The sequence below is a fragment of the Vanellus vanellus genome (genome assembly GCF_965231255.1).
Source record: "Vanellus vanellus genome assembly, chromosome: Z".
NCBI lineage: Eukaryota > Metazoa > Chordata > Aves > Charadriiformes > Charadriidae > Vanellus > Vanellus vanellus.
Window position 1 is genome coordinate 59,475,702 of NC_138908.1, and position 16,802 is coordinate 59,492,503.

Below are 16,802 nucleotides of genomic sequence, written 5' to 3' on the forward strand. Positions count from 1 at the left end.
CTTAGTTTTACTTTCAGGGAGAAGCAAGAGTGGGAAGGTAGGAGAGACATAGAATCGGAAAGTGATACAGAGTCTCGCAAGTAAATGCTGTCACAGTGCACAAGCGTAACATTTAATCTATTCTTAAAGAAAAAATGTATTCACTGGTACGTTTTGTTCCACAAATAATCAAAGGTATTTATGTTACAGTCGGCCTCAGGTTCTATGATAAGGAAGATGGTATTGCTTTTAATCATTCAATTGTATATTAATGAAACTATTGTTAAGCTTAAATAGGAAATAAAATTCAAGGTTCAATACTGCTGAAGTGAGCAGAAATGAGGTTCAGCTGTGTGCTGTGTGCGTTGACTGTATATACACTCCACCCTCACCAGCTGACCATGTCAGTGGAAGCACTGCTTTAATCTCTTGAAACAGAAAATGTGGATTCTGCTGATTTGCATTTTTCTCCTGGAAAGGATACTTGTTTTCCCTGGAAAATATTTTCATTATAGTAGAAACATGAGGAACCAAAATTTTCTGTTTCTTAACTTTTTCTTTTTAAATTTCCTTCAGAATTATTCCAACCTGGGAGAAAAAAAATACAGTGAAACAAAACGTTTTCCCAATAGTAGCAGGAGCGTGTCAAATGAACATTGAAGGTTTTCCACGAACTGTACTTACTAATTTTCATAGCTTTCCTGTTTTCTACCAACAATCCATAGGCTTCAAAATTATCTGCAAAAACTGTGAAAAGCGAACCAGGTAGACAAACAATCATCCTATCATCAGATCTTGAGGTAGAAATCTCAGTTAACAGATTGCATTGTTCTACACATTTTTTTAAATTTGAAAGCAGATCTTGTAATTCTCAGTGAAAGAGAAATTGCTAACCATCGTTCATGCTTTGTGAAGGTTAGCAAAAAAGTAACTTGTGCTTACTTTAGAAGCGGATCATTTCACTGTAGAAGTCTTTATTTTTTTTTTATTAAAATAGTTCAGCAACAGGAAAAATCCAGATGTTGGATATAGCAAACAGGCTAAATAAATCATCTATTAAACCTTTACTTTTCTGAAGTTATTTGGAACCTCACTTCTAAATAACTGTTAAGGGCCTGACATAAGCACTGGACCCAGAAGTATGTCATCTGTATGTGAAGGAACAGCTCTTTATAGAAAGAGGGCAGGTAGTGACACCTCCTCTGCTGTTGCTTTGCCACACAGACAGTAGAGTTATTGAATCTCCCTCAAACTAGAGAATGACATCTGAGGTTGAACTCCCAATCTGCTTTTAGGTGGGGAGTGGGAAGGATTCAGCATTATGCCTCTCCTGCACCCTGCCCCCTCTCTCCCTATCTCTCCTTCCCAAACTACTACTCAATAGTGGTGGTTTTTTTTTTTTTTTTGTTTGTTTTGCTTTATTTGGTTGGGGTTTTTTTAAGTGAGGATATTAAAAAAAAAAAAAACCAACTTTGACAATATCCTTTTAAGCTCTATCTGCAGCTGCCTCAGTTCTCATCTGTGACACTAACTTGACCTTCTCCCCTCCTTTTTTTGTGTCTGCCTGTTTCCCAGGAACTGGAACTCTTTCGTGTTTCTTTGTAAATACATTTCTGGTTGGCTTCTAGATTATTTATGTTGAGCTGAAACTGTAGTATATGTGTAGGGGATGAAGGCAAGGTTTTGAAATTGGAACCTTGCACTGGAGCTGCACATAATGCCAAACACATTGAGTCAGTGTTTAATAACACCACCTGAAAGCTTTTTTTACTTTAAGAATGGTGGGAACTTCCCCCGCTCGGCTGTGCCCTGGGAAACACACCCTCTTCATCTGGAATAGCCAAAGAGTCACCACTGATAGCTGGAGGAGGAGCAGTACTTTCTATAGGGCAGGATGTCCAAGGGTGTCTTGGCGATAGAGATGTGACTCGCAGAGACTACAGGTCCTATGATGTAGTGGTATTTGTGATTGCGCTGAAAGGCCGCTCCATCAAAGGCAATTTGCTTGCTGTTCTCTTTTAGGCTGGTTAAAGCCCCAACCCTGCAAACCGCATCCACACACTCAAAACCCTGAACTATACTGATATTTGAGGGGATTCGCTTGTTCGTGGGGGTACCGGGAAAGGTTTGATGGCAGGATGGTAGCCCAGTGCTGTGCTTGGGAGCTTTGCGAATCACTGCCATGGCTGTGCTCTTGCTTTACCGTCCGTGCACAGGCCACTGGGGTTAAACGTGCCAGGGTACAACATCTTGCGTTAGCGCTCCAGATTTGCATGCAGCCAACTCACGTACGTATATTTCTCTGCAAAAAAATAGGTTCCATACTAGGACTTCACAATTTCTGTCCTATACCTGTATACCTATATGTGTGTGGGGGGTTATTTATTAATTTTCGAAAGTTTAGTGACATTCAGAGTACTTTGACTTCCTTTTCCACTTAGATCGGCAGATTGGTTATTGGACAGAATGGTATCTTATCCACACCTGCTGTTTCATGTATTATCCGAAAGATCAAAGCGGCTGGTGGAATTATTCTAACAGCTAGCCACAGTCCTGGGGGACCTGGAGGAGAGTTTGGAGTCAAGTTTGAGGTTGCCAATGGAGGTGGGTTTTTTTTTTTTTTGAGTAACATGTTACAACATTGCATCTTGGTATGATGAAAATATGCTGACAAGGATAACTGTCTGACTTTAACGGCATGTTTTTTGTTTATTCTGTTAAAAATATGAAGAGCATATGCATCTTTTTTTCCCCCAATAATAGGAGTGTATTTGTTTACATGTACCTGTAGAAAAAGCATTAAATGTTCACTGAAGTCCTTGTGGCAGCTGTAAGATTTCTTTAAACAGGAAGTTTGCCATCCCATTTTTATAGCATTTTATGTAGTCTGCCAGATCATTGTAACAGTTCTGATTCTTTTATAGAGATGCCTAGGAGGGAGCTCTGTGTTGCTCATATTTCCGTGTTGCTTGTCTTGGCATTTACTTTAAAGCATGCAATTTCAGAACTGCTGTAAGCCGTATAACTCATTGTCTTGTATGGAAGAAAGCACTTCTCATGTTTGCCCAGGAAATAACTGCTCTCATCCAGGGAGAGGGTTGTACCATTTTAACTATTGCAATTTCACTGTTGAACAGTGGAATTTGTGTGTATAGCTAATGTCTTGTTTTCCAGAATGGGCAAGGTAACACATGTGGGTTTGTTATACGTTATGTATGTTTTGTGTTATGGATCTGTGTACACCCATGAAACATCACGGTGACAATTGCTGACACCTTGCATACCTCACACAGGTAGAGTGCTTTCCATCTGAAAAAAAAAAAAAAGAAAGTGCTTTTAAAATGTTTCCTTCCCCATTTTGAAGGTGGGAGGACTTGAGAAGGGGCTGCTTCTCCCATGTCCCTTGTTTATTTGAAAAATGTGCATGGTTAAACCAGTTTGATTTTATAAACAGAATAGGCTCGAATCCCAGAGAGATTAAAGGGACTGTGTAAGGTCAGACAGGGAGAAATCCAGGGTCACAGCGCAAACATACCAGAGCCAAACCATTAGATGCATTAGCACGCTATAAACTTTAAAACACCACGTGCACCTTAAATCTGTTTGATCAATGGGTAACGCTTGCTGGGGCACTCTTTTTAGTGTGCTTTGCCTTTTTAAGAAAATTCAAACAGGCTAAAAAGCTTTGAATAAGAAACAATCCTCAAGCACAGTTCACAAGGTTCAATTATTTATGATAATCAGCAGGGATGTCATGAAAAGTCGTTGGGTTAAGTTGCAGCTGAGAATATGTGGGTTAAGTATTAGGCAAGGCTTTTGAACTAAGAGAATGGTTAGGCACCACAGCTGGCTCCCAGGGAAGGCTATTGTTGCTCTGCGTTCTCGCTCAGTGTATTTTGCAGATCCAGGTCAGGCAGAAGCGGTTTGTTTCTATTGCTGTGGGAGAGAATGCAGAGTGACACTGTGGGATCTCCTTAGCTGGAAATACCAGTAGACAATGCATCCATCCATCAAGGATGATCTGGAACTAATGAAACTTGTCCTCACCCCTTGGATGGGTTTGGATTAGATGAGTAGGAAGTAATTTTCTAAGCCAAATGAAGAGTTAAGTGACTGTTACTTATTGTATTGCCTTGGACCATCTGGTACACTGCATCTGAGATGGAACACACTAATTTCCATGGCAAAGCTCAGCTGCATATAGCAGCATTGCTATGGGAGTGGGAAGTTAGCACTGAAAAGACAGAAGCTTTGGATTAGGAGAGGGAGCACGTAAAAGAGAATAAAGGAAATCATGTTTCACAGTGGAAGTGTGGCTTCAATATAAGCAATGAAGAGTCAGATAAGCCAGAAAGGATTTTTGTTGTAGCTCAGACTCAACTCTCGCACTACATATGGCATAGCTCATCTGGTAGTTTTTGCACCAAGCCTGCAACTTTTAATTGATTGACAGTAAATGTTTAAAAATAGAGCAAATCTTCAGGATTTGGCAGTAAAAGTAATGCACAAGTGTGATATGATTTGTGTTCCTCAATGCCATAACTGTTCCAGGTCATAATTACTTAAGGTCTTTTGAATTCTAACAAAGATACATTTGATTAAGCCATTGGAAGAAAACTGCAAGAGAATACCACTGTCAAACTGGTAAGACTTTTTAAAATTATAATGATGTCTAATGAAATAATGTGAAACACAAAGCTATCTCACCTTCACAAGTGTGCATTTGCAGAAAGCCCCATGAAACCCCAGAAACTGCTGCTGAAGGACAGGCTTTCCTTTAACATATATATTGAGATTCTGTGCAGAGTTAAAAATGGCAATCTTTGAGCAATAAACCCAGAGAAAGATGGCTGTGTGTTTTTTGGTTCTCTCATCTGCCCTGCCCTGGATAATGATTGATTTAAATACTCTATGGGAATCAAAATGTTGTGAGTAATACACTGTATCTCCGTGTTATATTTAAAAAAAACCCACTTCTTTGCTATAGTTCTTTGTTTGGGTTTATTCCTTAATAACTCCAATATATTCAGAAAGGTCTTTGCTATAGCACTCACTCATTTAGTGGGGAACCTTCATTTAAAAAAAATGGCCCACCAGTTCTTTTTTCTTACAGGACCTGCTCCAGATATAGTTTCAGATAAAATCTATCAAATCAGCAAAACCTTGGAGGAATATGCCATTTGTCCTGATCTCAGAGTTGATTTATCACGCCTAGGAAGACAAGAATTTGACCTGGAGAACAAATTCAAACCTTTCCGAGGTATCAATATCTGCTTTTATGCATGCTACAGCCATTGATTCTATATATTAGAATTGCTGCAGAATGATAATGGGTAATTATTTAAACAGAACTTTAGTTCTTCAAAATGCCTTGCTGCGAGTTTGCGTGTCCAAAGATGGGCAATGAAGCTGGTGAGAGGTCTAGAGCACAAGTCTTACGAGGAGCAGCTGAGGGAACTGGGGTTGTTTAGCCTGGAGAAAAGGAGGCTGAGGGGAGACCTTCTCACTCTCTACAACTACCTGAAAGGAGGTTGTAGCGATGTGGGGTTAGGTCTCTTCTCCCAAGTAACAAGTGATAGGACAAGAGGAAATGGCCTCAAGTTGCGATAGGACAAGAGGAAACGGCTTCAAGTTGTGCCGGGGAGGTTTAGATTAGGTATCAGGAAAAACTTCACTGAAAGGGTTGTCAAGCTGCCCAGGGAAGTAGTTGAGTCACCATCCCTGGAGGTGTTTAAAAGACTGTAGATGTGGTGCTTAGGGACGTGGTTTAGTGGTGGTCTTGGCAGTGTTAGGTTAATGGTTGGACTTGATGATCTTAAAGGTCCCTTCCAACCTAAATGATTCTATGATTCAATATATTAGGCAGTATAGGTAAGTGTTGCATTTGTTTTGCACATAAGAAAGCTGAGTTATGGACTTCAGGTGCTTCAGGCCTCATCATTTAGCCAAATATCTTTGCCAAATATATATGCTTATGTAGTTAAACGCCAAACACAAACATTTTTGGACTAGGAATGGTTTGCTCACGTAAGTCTAATTGACAAAAGGGTTCGTAAGAGTCTCAGTTTAATCATTCTTTGCTCGCATTTTCTGAAAAGTTGTGGGATGTGTAAGGTGCTGTATGTAAAGGCAGTGCCTAAGCACATGTTTAATTTTAAGGACACGAATGCTTTTATGCCTACACTTGATTTAAAGTGAGCTAGCACAACCGTTTTTTCCTGAAGGAGTCAAAAGCAAGGGAAGGGGTCCAGACAATATTACAAATACTGTAAAACTCGATGTGGCCTCAAGAACTCCTCCTCATTCCTGATGTTGTAGAATTAAAGCCAGTTTATTTTCCACCAAAGCATTATTTTTTGAGGTTGCAAAGAACATGTTTGGCTTTTTATGCAAACAAAAAGGAAAGAAAATTCATCTCCAGCACCACTCCGGAATCCTATGATTGCAGCAGATTTAAATTTTCCTTTTTCAACTTTTTAATCTCTCCAAATTGTATTTTTCTAAATGAAAATGAGACACCCCTGCTGCCCAACAGGTAGTATGAATATAGGTTAAAAATAATTGCACTTTGCCTGAATGTTTTTCTAAGGAAAAATCATTTCCCAGTCATGTCTTTCCAGGATACATCACCAAAGGAGAGTAGAGCTCCCAGGGATCCCTACTGAAGCAATGTAATTGGCTTGCAAGTGCACAAATAAGTGTAGTTTATGCAGGCCTGAATGCAGAAAGAATGAAAATAACTTCAAAAGTATTTTAAGATACTACCTGATGTATTTTAAACTTCTCCTTTTCAGTTGTATGGATTAACTGCTGTGAATCTGGGCTACAGAAGCGTTGAAACAACTGAGAGTTAACCCAGTTGGGTTTGGCAGGAGCTAAAATAATTTAATCCTACATGCACTTTATCTTAACATGTGTGAGCAACTCCACTGAAGTTGAGGCATTTGTTCGTGTGTGTAAAGCCTACTTAAACATTGTTAGGAGCAGGCGTAGAAGTTATTCAGTAATGTAATTTTAGTGAATCATTGAGACTTTCAACATATCATAGAATTAACATATTTTCAAATAGGTTTTATGGTTGTTTTTCAGCCTTGAGAACTTTTTTTTTGTTTCTCCATTCAAGTGTATTTTCACAATCTTTTCTAAGGGTTATTCTTAGGCTCAAAAAATGTCTGTGTCATTTTCATGTTAACCTAAAGAAGAGCATTAGAGTGAGGTCAGTGTTTCTGAGGAAAACTGGCTGATATTCTAGGTAACAGTTTAACTTGTAGCTAAAGTATTTCAAGATACTCATTTAACCAGATAAAAAGACATTTGTATAACATATGCTTTTTAATTTAATCTGGAAAAACAATACATTCCAAGATGACTGAGAAGCACGGCATTTGACAGTTGTTTGGTAACTGCTTTCATTATGACAGACTTACTTTCATTAATTCATTTTAGTTTTGGATGTTTTACATCCAAAAGAAAAATTGTAGAGCTCTGCGTTGATTAATTTAGAATTCAAATTAGCAAGACCTTAGCAAAAACCAGATGTTGTATCCGAGACTAACTTTCCTAAATCAGTGAGATATAAGATGCAAAAGTGTAGCTGTAGATTGACGACAAACTGGAGACAGAAGTTCCAGGTGCCCAAACCAAGAAGAATAGGCTGGATGTTTCTCCTGATGCAATGATGCAGATAGATGCTGCTGTCAGATAGAAGAATAGAACATTTCTCTTCAACTCGGCATAGACATCTTCTGTCCTCTAAGAATAAACCTGTTTAGCTTGAAGAGTTGTTGAGTGATTCGGTGAATGATAAAGAGTTTACTGTGGTACAGTGTATTCTGTTGAATGTTTTCAGTGAAATAGGAATTGTCAACTTACATTATCTCTACAGTCCTTTAGCAGGCAAAACAGTTGATCATTGCAGGGCTTAAAGCTCGATGGTAGCTGCACCGAAATCAGTGCAAGTCTTTGACTTTGCCTCTAGGGGCTTCAGGGCAAATCCATATTATGTAGAAGTTGCACAGTTGAGGTGCATGGCTGGTGGAAGTGTCCTGGAAGAGTTATTTTCCCATGTGTGAACTGTAGTGATTTCTTTTTCTACCTAATTTTTCTAGTGGAAATTGTGGATTCTGTGGATATCTACCTCAATCTCCTTCGAAGTATCTTTGACTTCAATGCGATCAGAAATTTGCTGACTGGACCCAACCAGATTAAAATAAGGATTGATGCCATGAATGGAGGTATGAACTTAAGTTGCTGTCAGGAAAAAGTTTCAGGTACACTGCAATGGTTCCCCAATAAAGGTAGAGCGTATAAAAGTCAGACTTTTTAGTAAGGTTAAGGGTAATAAGAAAGGATTTGAATATTATACTAGTAACAAAGGCAATCTTAACAACAGGTTAGGTCCCTTGTTAGGCAAAGAGGTTTATCTTTCTTGATAAAGAAGTGAAGGCATATGTGTCCAGCAAATGTTCTCTTTCTGCATTTGTAAGCATGCAGAATGAGGTAATCTTGCCATGAGATGGTGATGAAGTGTGTTGCAGTAACCAAGGAGGTTACAAGGTGGCCTCTACCAAGAGTAAACTATAAATGGTATAAAATCAGTTAAGTCTGAATCAATTGCACCCAAGAGTCCATAAAGAGTTGGCTGAGGCCTCTGTCTCACTAATGTTAAGTGTTAAAAAATTTCAGTGTATTGGAGGCAAGATGAAAGAAGGTGTCACAGAAGACAGCAAGGGGACCAGTTTTGTGCCAATATTAAAACTGATAAGCTGTATCACTTGGGGAAACATAGATCAATATGAGATCTATCTGAGGCTTCATCATGAAAAAATAAAGATTTCTACAGATAATGACATTCAACATTATCTTGTGGAAAACAAATTCCATCAAACAAATCAGGTTTCATTCTTCAATGGGATTACAAAATCAGACAAATAAAGGGAGCTGGACAGACTTACAAATCTTTTGTAAAGCATTTTATCTAACACAGTTTAATAGTCACTGTTCAAAAGATCATAATGGGCATACAGTCAGTGTGAACACCCAGTTTTGCCAGGCTGTGGCAAAAGGGGAGATAATGTCCTTGAACAAAGCAGAGGGAACGATGAGGAAGGCACTGCCTCCTGTCACGTACAGTGCTGTAGAGAATGTTACTCAAATAGTTTGTGGAGCTCTGATGTCCACATCTACAACTGAGCGTTGAAAAATTTTTCACGTGGTCGAAAGATGCATAGTCTGCCTCAGGGTTAGAAAAACCGATGCATCACAAAAAGTTTAAAGGACTGAGTTTGTTTACTTTATTTACAAGGTGATAGAGAATTGCCTTTATGACTTTGTATCTTGGAGGAAAAATAGCCATACAGTAATACATAGTACACATACAGTAAGCGTATACAAGAATATTTGTTTATACAACAGAGAAAGGTGGGTTGTTTTTTTTTTTTTCCTGCCAAGAAATTGTTTCTCAGTCTTCTATTCCCCAAAATACCAAAAAGAATCAATAGTTGTTGATTGGGAATCAATAGAAATTGAGGGCAGACAAATTCAAATTGAAATGTAGCTCACATGTTTATGGGCAACAGTGAATAACTGCTGGAGCAATCTACCAAAGACAATTGGGGTTTGTCCTTTTCTTGGTGACATCAGATCAAAAGACTTTGTGAATGATATGCATTAGCCAAAAGTGAGTCACCAGTTACAATATAGTGAACATTAGAGAGGACCACAAGTGTACATGGACAAACTGTCTTACGAAGTTTGTTTTAGCTCTGCAACTCTGGAATATGACTTTATTCTTGTAGACATTGATAGTGTAACGTTGGCATAGAAAAGAGTAATCTGTCAGGAGTCTACTCTTGATACAAACCTGATTCATTGTTTACTGTATATTTTACAGATTTAGCATCTAAATTTTCTTGAACACAAGTTCTCACATAGTTCTAGCTTGGGTTGCAGTTGTTCCAGTTAGCAAGATGTGGGAGTAAGGTAGGAGAAAGAGAGACCATGCAAGAGCAAGCAATCACTCATGAATTTTTTATCTCTGAGTGACCTGTTCACACCTGCCTCAGGGATGCAGAGAGCTCAGTCAGTTGTTAGTGTCTGTTCAGCCGCCCAATGCCCAAGTGCAGATTTCATACACAACGACCATTACGGTTTCTCCATAGAAGCAAAAGATTTGATTGTGGTGTTGAACAGTGTTCTGGACGGCTTGATAATGACTGCAGGTCAAGGTGCATAAGGATTCGGGATCCATTTATTTCCAGGCTGAAATGATAGAAGTTTGCTACTAATACTTAGAAAATATTCCTTATAGTTGTTTAAAATGAAAATTCATTGGTTAAAGGATAGAACTTTATATACTTCCATTCAGGGGTTAAAATTAAGGTGGGAAATCCCTATCGACAGAAAGAAAAGGCCAAGATGTTAATCTGGAATGCAGGTGAAATAAAATGCTGCTCCAAAATGAACCTGGTTGATGGTTTGGGATACCCCATGTCATTGCATATAATAATTATGATATGTAATAGCTTGAGCTGGGGTATTAGTTGGCCATATCTTTCACAAAAAAAGAAGTTATTTTTGTAATTAGTTTTGAGAGAGTTTTTATTTATTATCTACATGGTAGTAACTAAAATGTGAAATTCTTTGGTGGACAAACCTGTTATAATTTTAATATGAATTGGAATGTTGAAGTAAGTTTATTTTCCATTTGTGTTCCCCTACTATTTACTTTCTGTGCTATTATGTGTTAAACTGTTGTTTGCATTCCAGGACAGAGAGAATAGCATCATAGCATCTTGTTTTTATTCTAGTGAGAAGAAATGCTCTATGTGTATGATAATTTCTTTACTTAATAATGGGTAAACAAAACTTGCATCTTTCACCATTCAGCGATTACTTTTTCGTTTCCACAGGTTTTTTAATGCTGAATTGCCAATTGATTATTTACTGGGGGGACAATCACATACTCCTCTGTAAAATAATAGTTTGTTGTTTGTTTTTTTTTTTGCTAGGACAGATGTATAGAATTGCCAAAAGTATGTTTTATATCAATTCTCTGCAGTGCTGTGAACATTTTGAATGTCAAGCGTACGCTTTTGTGATTGCATGGCAGATTTCTGTTTTTGCAGTTATGGGACCTTATGTGAGAAGAATCCTCTGTGATGAATTGGGAGCTCCTGCAAATTCTGCCATAAACTGTATTCCTCTGGAGGATTTTGGTGGACAGCCTCCTGATCCCAATTTAACATACGCAACTGCCTTGCTGGAGGCTATGAGAGGTGGAGAGTATGGATTTGGAGCTGCTTTTGATGCTGACGGAGTAAGTATTTTGATCTGTCTGGAGGTTTCACCATAGTTGTTGTTTCATCTGGGGTCAGATAAGGGACATGTGAGTATAATTTATTTGCTTTTCAGTAAGCCCTCAAAGCAGAAAGGATATTACTTTCAGGTACAGATGACAGCATTTGCAACCCATAAATCAGACACATATGTTGTAATTTATCTCTGCAGATGACTGCAAATCGAGCAGGATTTGGATCCAGAATGAGAATTCTTTAAATATTAGGCTGGTTTTAGCTTGTACTGGTGTAACGCTTTTATTCCCTGGTTAGCAAGAGACAGTATATGTAGATGAAATGGACTTGTCACAGTAAGTAGTAACTAAATTAAGTCCTTTTTGGTTAACATTATAAGTTGAGGGATTTTTTAGCTAAATAAAGCACTGGATCATAATATCTGTTTGCTTTAATTGTTTTTTTTTTTTTTTTATGTCATATTATCAGCTTTATAAGCAGCAAAGTGTTACAGAAACAACTTTCTGTCCTGACAGGGTGGGAGAAAGATGAAAAGGTTCTGAAGAACAGAACAGAACAGTTTTCTGATGTCAGTAAACACAAAACACCCTCCTACTCTCTGCATAGAAAAGATTCTCCTACACAAGTATTCCCTGGCAGGAACAGACCTACTGAAGTAGCATGTAGGAGGCTGAAGCTACTACATACTGATCCGGAACTTTGATTTGCGAGGCTGGAGGGAGTGATGGTGTGACAGTGAGATGATAAACCTGCCAGGATGATGCCAATAAATCATTCTGCCTGAAGAGGGATGCGAGTAAACCCAAAGCCGGTTCTTTTTTTCCCCTGTCTACAGTGGATCTAATAAAAGAAATTACCACTCCTCAAAACATAGGATTTAAGATGCTTTTTTGAATTTCTTGTCTTCTGCAGGACCGCTACATGATCCTTGGCCAAAATGGTTTCTTTGTTAATGCGTCGGATTCATTGGCTATAATTGCTGCCAATCTGTCTTGCATTCCGTACTTCTGTCAGATGGGTGTCCGAGGATTTGGTAGGAGCATGCCTACCAGCACAGCCCTTGACAAGTAAGATGAAACATTTGTTTGTATCAACTTGGTCATTACATTAGTTATTTTCCTGTTTTGTACTCCTTAGCTATTCCAAAATTCTGAAGCCTTTTGATAGGAGCTTCTGATTTTCGCAATCTTTATGTGCTTCGTTGTTTTAACTAGTTTCAACAATATTTTGATCTTATCTAGACTAATTTTACCAGCCTTTACTTGGATGAAAATAGTTTTAAGTTAGCCTGGAAAAGAAGTAAATAGATTAAATCTTTTTAAGAGTACAAACACTTGTCTGGTAATTCCTTTTCAAAATAACTTCATTCTTTATCTTAGTAAATAATGTTTTACAGCCTAATCTAGCAGCCCTTCTTATGAAAGTTGTAGAAGTTTCAAACAGATAAAGTAGTAATTCAGTACTAAACAAGCGTTTATAAAAAAATCCGAACAAAACCCCCTCTTATTCTGAGCAGTTGAAATATATCTTCTGTTATGATACAAAACGTCCCAGAAGGGACTGCAAGAAATTGTGAAAAACATTCCCAGTTCCAAGGCAGATTAAAAGTATACCTAAGCTATTTCTGACAAATCCAATCTGCTCTTAAAAGATTTGCTGAATGTGCATCCTGTGTCAGCAGCTGAATTCTGAATAAGTCTCAGCTAGGCCTACATGTTCTGTAAATACCAGCATAAGAGGGTTAAGCTAAATGTTATTGCCTTATATATTCTGTGTGGAAAGAGCATTCACTGAAGACAACTGTGTTTCGGTGTCAATCTGATTGAGTAGCTTTACTAAAACAAGAGTAATCTGCTGCCCCTATAAATATGTCTAATCAGGAAACAGTACTTTTAAAGTGAAATGTTGACTGTATGAAAAGATTGATTGCTCTTTGAAAAGCAAAGATATTAGGGTTCTTCCCTATTCAGGAAGTTTCTAAAAGTTACTAAATTCAGAGGTAGCAGCCTCCTCTAATGATTGACAGAGTCTTCAGGGAAATACTCCTTTCTTGTAGGTGGATGGTTTAGTTTAAGGAAATACTGTTAGGTCAGGTTTTTCTGTATTTTGTTTATTCTGTTCAGATATCCAAAAAGCTCATTGTTTAAGTAAAAGTTACTATTACATTGAAATACAAAAATAGAGGTTCATTTTGGATATACCAGCTGCGATATCTGCATTCCTGCAAGGCTTGAAGAAGCAGTGATGTTTAAATATGTTTGTCTGTCTTCTTTCTTAAAGTTCGGTAAATATGTCAGAAAGTATGAATGTACTGAAGTCCGCTTCAATAACACTGGGGCTATTTGAATTATGTTTACTTGACCTTCTGGAGCACAGATCGTCTCATGGTGATTACTGCCTTATTTAGTTCTGTGGAGCTAAGTCTGGTTATTAAATAAAACTGAGCAATTGATAATGATGGAAGGATGTAAATATTTTCCCAGCCATTCATACAAATATTTATTATTATGAAGTTTGCTGTCTGTATCTAGGGCACTTGATTTTTTTTTTTTTTCTGTTTCATTTTATGGTTATCTTATTCTCTGGAAGATTTAAATTTTACATGTTTTTAGATTTTACATGCTTTCAAAATTACTCCATTTTGATTTGAGACTCATTTACACGCATGGCAATCCCAAATACACGAATTTTAATTTTCTGTAAAAATGCCATAATCTTGCCCACAGATTCTCATGCTTTGATGGCCAAAACTCTATAACCTGCTTAACTTAGGAGTACCAGTGCTGAACTCACCCACTGGAGAGCCCAGCTCAGGCCTGAAATCACATTTATTAGTTCATCTTAAGCACGATGTTTTTTCTGTATATTGGCTAGCTACGTGGATTGGATCACAGTAAAGAGTATAATAAACCACTTCCTTAGAGTCTCACTGTATGAATTATTGAGCCATCATGTCTTCCAGGATTCCCAGTGAAGCCCACCGTAAGGAACTGCTGAACTTCCAGGAAATGTGGTTGTCTATAAGAGGAGTTTTCCAGTAAAATAGTAGAATGTCATTGTTTGAAATCCAATATATTGCTTGAAGGGGTGGATAACAGAGATGTTGATTCTCAGCATAGGTTTCACATTGAACTGAATTCCAATTTCATGAATCTATAAACATAAGGGACAGTTGCACTAGTGTCAGTGAAATCTTACAGTGGAACAGTGGGTGTAAAAGATTATGTGTAAGACATTCATGATTCTGTTCCTGTGGACTAACTAGCCAACCTGCAAGAAAAAAAAAAAAGCCTTTTGGAAGAACAAGAATTTTCCTGGTATGAGACAAAAAGAAAAAAGCAAGATCAAGCAATTCTATGTCGAATGAGCACAGCAGCATAAGGCTTAGTATTAAAATTCTAAAACCGTGATCTGTTCTTCTGCAATAGGAAGGGAGATCCATTCTCTTCCAGAATGTTACGTCTGATACCAGCCAGCATGTTGTTTAGTGTGAGGAACAGTATCCTCCATGTGTTTGCTGCTGCATGCCTCACCTGCAGTGTAATGAAATGAGTAAGGAAAGTATGTTGTGCTTTGAGGAGAAAATTCAGAAAAGAATGGATAACACTGCTTGCTTAATTCCTGAAGTAGTTCTCAGGTTACTGCTTACTGGTGTATGCTTTAAATCTATTGTCCTTTTTGTTTCTTGATCCCTTTTGTTCCTTTCTGATGGACTGGTCTTATATGCTCCAGGGACAGCTGTCCCAGAACCCCTTTGCATATCTCCCTATAAAGCTCATGCTCAAAGCTCATGCACTGGAAAGAGAATGTTAAAAATTTACAAACTGTACTAGCAATATTAATTCTTGTAGAAAAGAAGAAAGTAATCGCAGAGCAGCGGAGGCTCAAAAGGATGCCTGGACATCATCTAGTCCAACAGTCTTGTTCAAAGCAGGGTCAACTACAGTGGGTTGCTAAGAGCCATGTCCACTTGGGTTTTGAGTATGTCCAAGGATGGAGACTCCACAGTCTTCCTGGGCAACCTGTTCCAGTATTTCACTCTTAGACAAGTTTTTTCATACGTAGAAACAAAATTTCCTGAATTTCAGTTTGTGCCCATTGTGTCTTGTCCTGTCATTGGGCACCGTTGGAAGAGTCTGTCTCTGTTTTAATTCCTCCCCCTACCCCCCAGTGGGGACTTATGCACATTGATAAAGATTTCTCCCCTGAGCCTTCTCTCTCTGAGAATTAGTATTGCATCTCTCTCAGCCTCCCCTAGTATGACAGATACTCCAATCCCTTAGTCATCTTTGTCGCCCTTTGCTAGAACTGCTCCAGTAGGCCCATATCTTTCTGGGGAGCCCAGAACTGGACTCAGGACCCCAGATTTTCTCACCAGTGATGAGTAGTGAGGAAGGCTCAATTCCCTCTACCTGCTAGCAATGCTTTTCTAATGCTATCCAGGATGTTGTTGGCCTTCTTTGACATAAGGGCTTATTGCTGGCTTACAGTCAACTCATGGTCTACCAGGACCCCAGGTCCTTTTCTGAAGAGCTGCTATCCAGCTGTTTGGCCCCCAGTATATATTGGTAGTAGGGATTATTCCTCCCCATGTGTAGGGCTTGACATGGCCTTGTGTTGACTTTCATGACTGGTTGCCAATTTCTCCAGCCTGCTGAGGTTTAATGGCGTTTAGCTGAGGCTAAATGGCAGTGCAACCATCTGGTATATCAATCCTTACCATGTTGTATCATCTGTAAACTTGCTGAGAGTGCACTCTGCCCTATCATCCAGGTCATTAATGCAGATGTTAAATAATATTGGCCATAGCATCAACCTATGGGGAGCACCCCTGGTGACTGGCCTTCAGCCAGATTTTGTGCTGTTGATCACAACCATTCGAGCCTTGGAATTCAGCCATTTTTCAAACCACCTCACTGTCAACTTATCTATTCTATGTTTCTATGAGGATGTTATGGGAGAGAAGGTTGAAAACCTTGTTAAAATCAAGGTAGACAATATTCAGTGCTCTCCCCTCATTCAGTGAGCCAGTCACTTCATTGTAGAAGGCAATCAGGTTGGTCAGGCATGATTTCCTCTTCATAACTCCATGCTGACTGCTCCTGGAGGACATTCTTGTCCTCCATGAGTTTGGAAACGATTTCCAGATCAGTTGCTCTATCACCTTCTGAGGGATTAAGGTGAGGCTGACTGGTTTGTAGTTCTTTAGATGTTCTTTATTGCTATTCTTGAAGATAGGAGTGATATTTACTTGCTTTCAGTCTTCAGAAGGCTCCCTTGATTTCCACAACATTTTGAAGATAACCAAGAGTAGCCTTGCAATGACTTTGGCCAGCTCCCTCGGCACCTGAAATACCATGTATGTCTAGTTCAAGCGCTCCCCAATATAATCCTCCTCTATTTAGGGTAAGTCTTTGCTTGAGACTCCCACTCATCCCTCACCTCACTCTGGTCTTTAGAAGAAGGCTCTTGTGTTACATAGTGCTAGTTCCAGTAGGAGGTATGAATTGT

The 16,802-nt window shown here is 38.7% G+C and overlaps 1 protein-coding gene across 1 annotated transcript in view; it reads left to right on the plus strand.

Moving 5' to 3' along the window:
* Nucleotides 1–16,802, plus strand: part of PGM5 (phosphoglucomutase 5) — a 79,805-nt gene that overhangs the window by 6,503 nt on the left and 56,500 nt on the right. Inside the window, exons 2-6 of the mRNA XM_082497127.1 lie at nucleotides 2,421–2,583; nucleotides 5,093–5,239; nucleotides 8,088–8,213; nucleotides 11,106–11,296; nucleotides 12,204–12,358. Of these exons, the coding sequence (XP_082353253.1) occupies nucleotides 2,421–2,583; nucleotides 5,093–5,239; nucleotides 8,088–8,213; nucleotides 11,106–11,296; nucleotides 12,204–12,358 (782 nt within the window). The remainder of the gene's footprint in view (nucleotides 1–2,420; nucleotides 2,584–5,092; nucleotides 5,240–8,087; nucleotides 8,214–11,105; nucleotides 11,297–12,203; nucleotides 12,359–16,802) is intronic.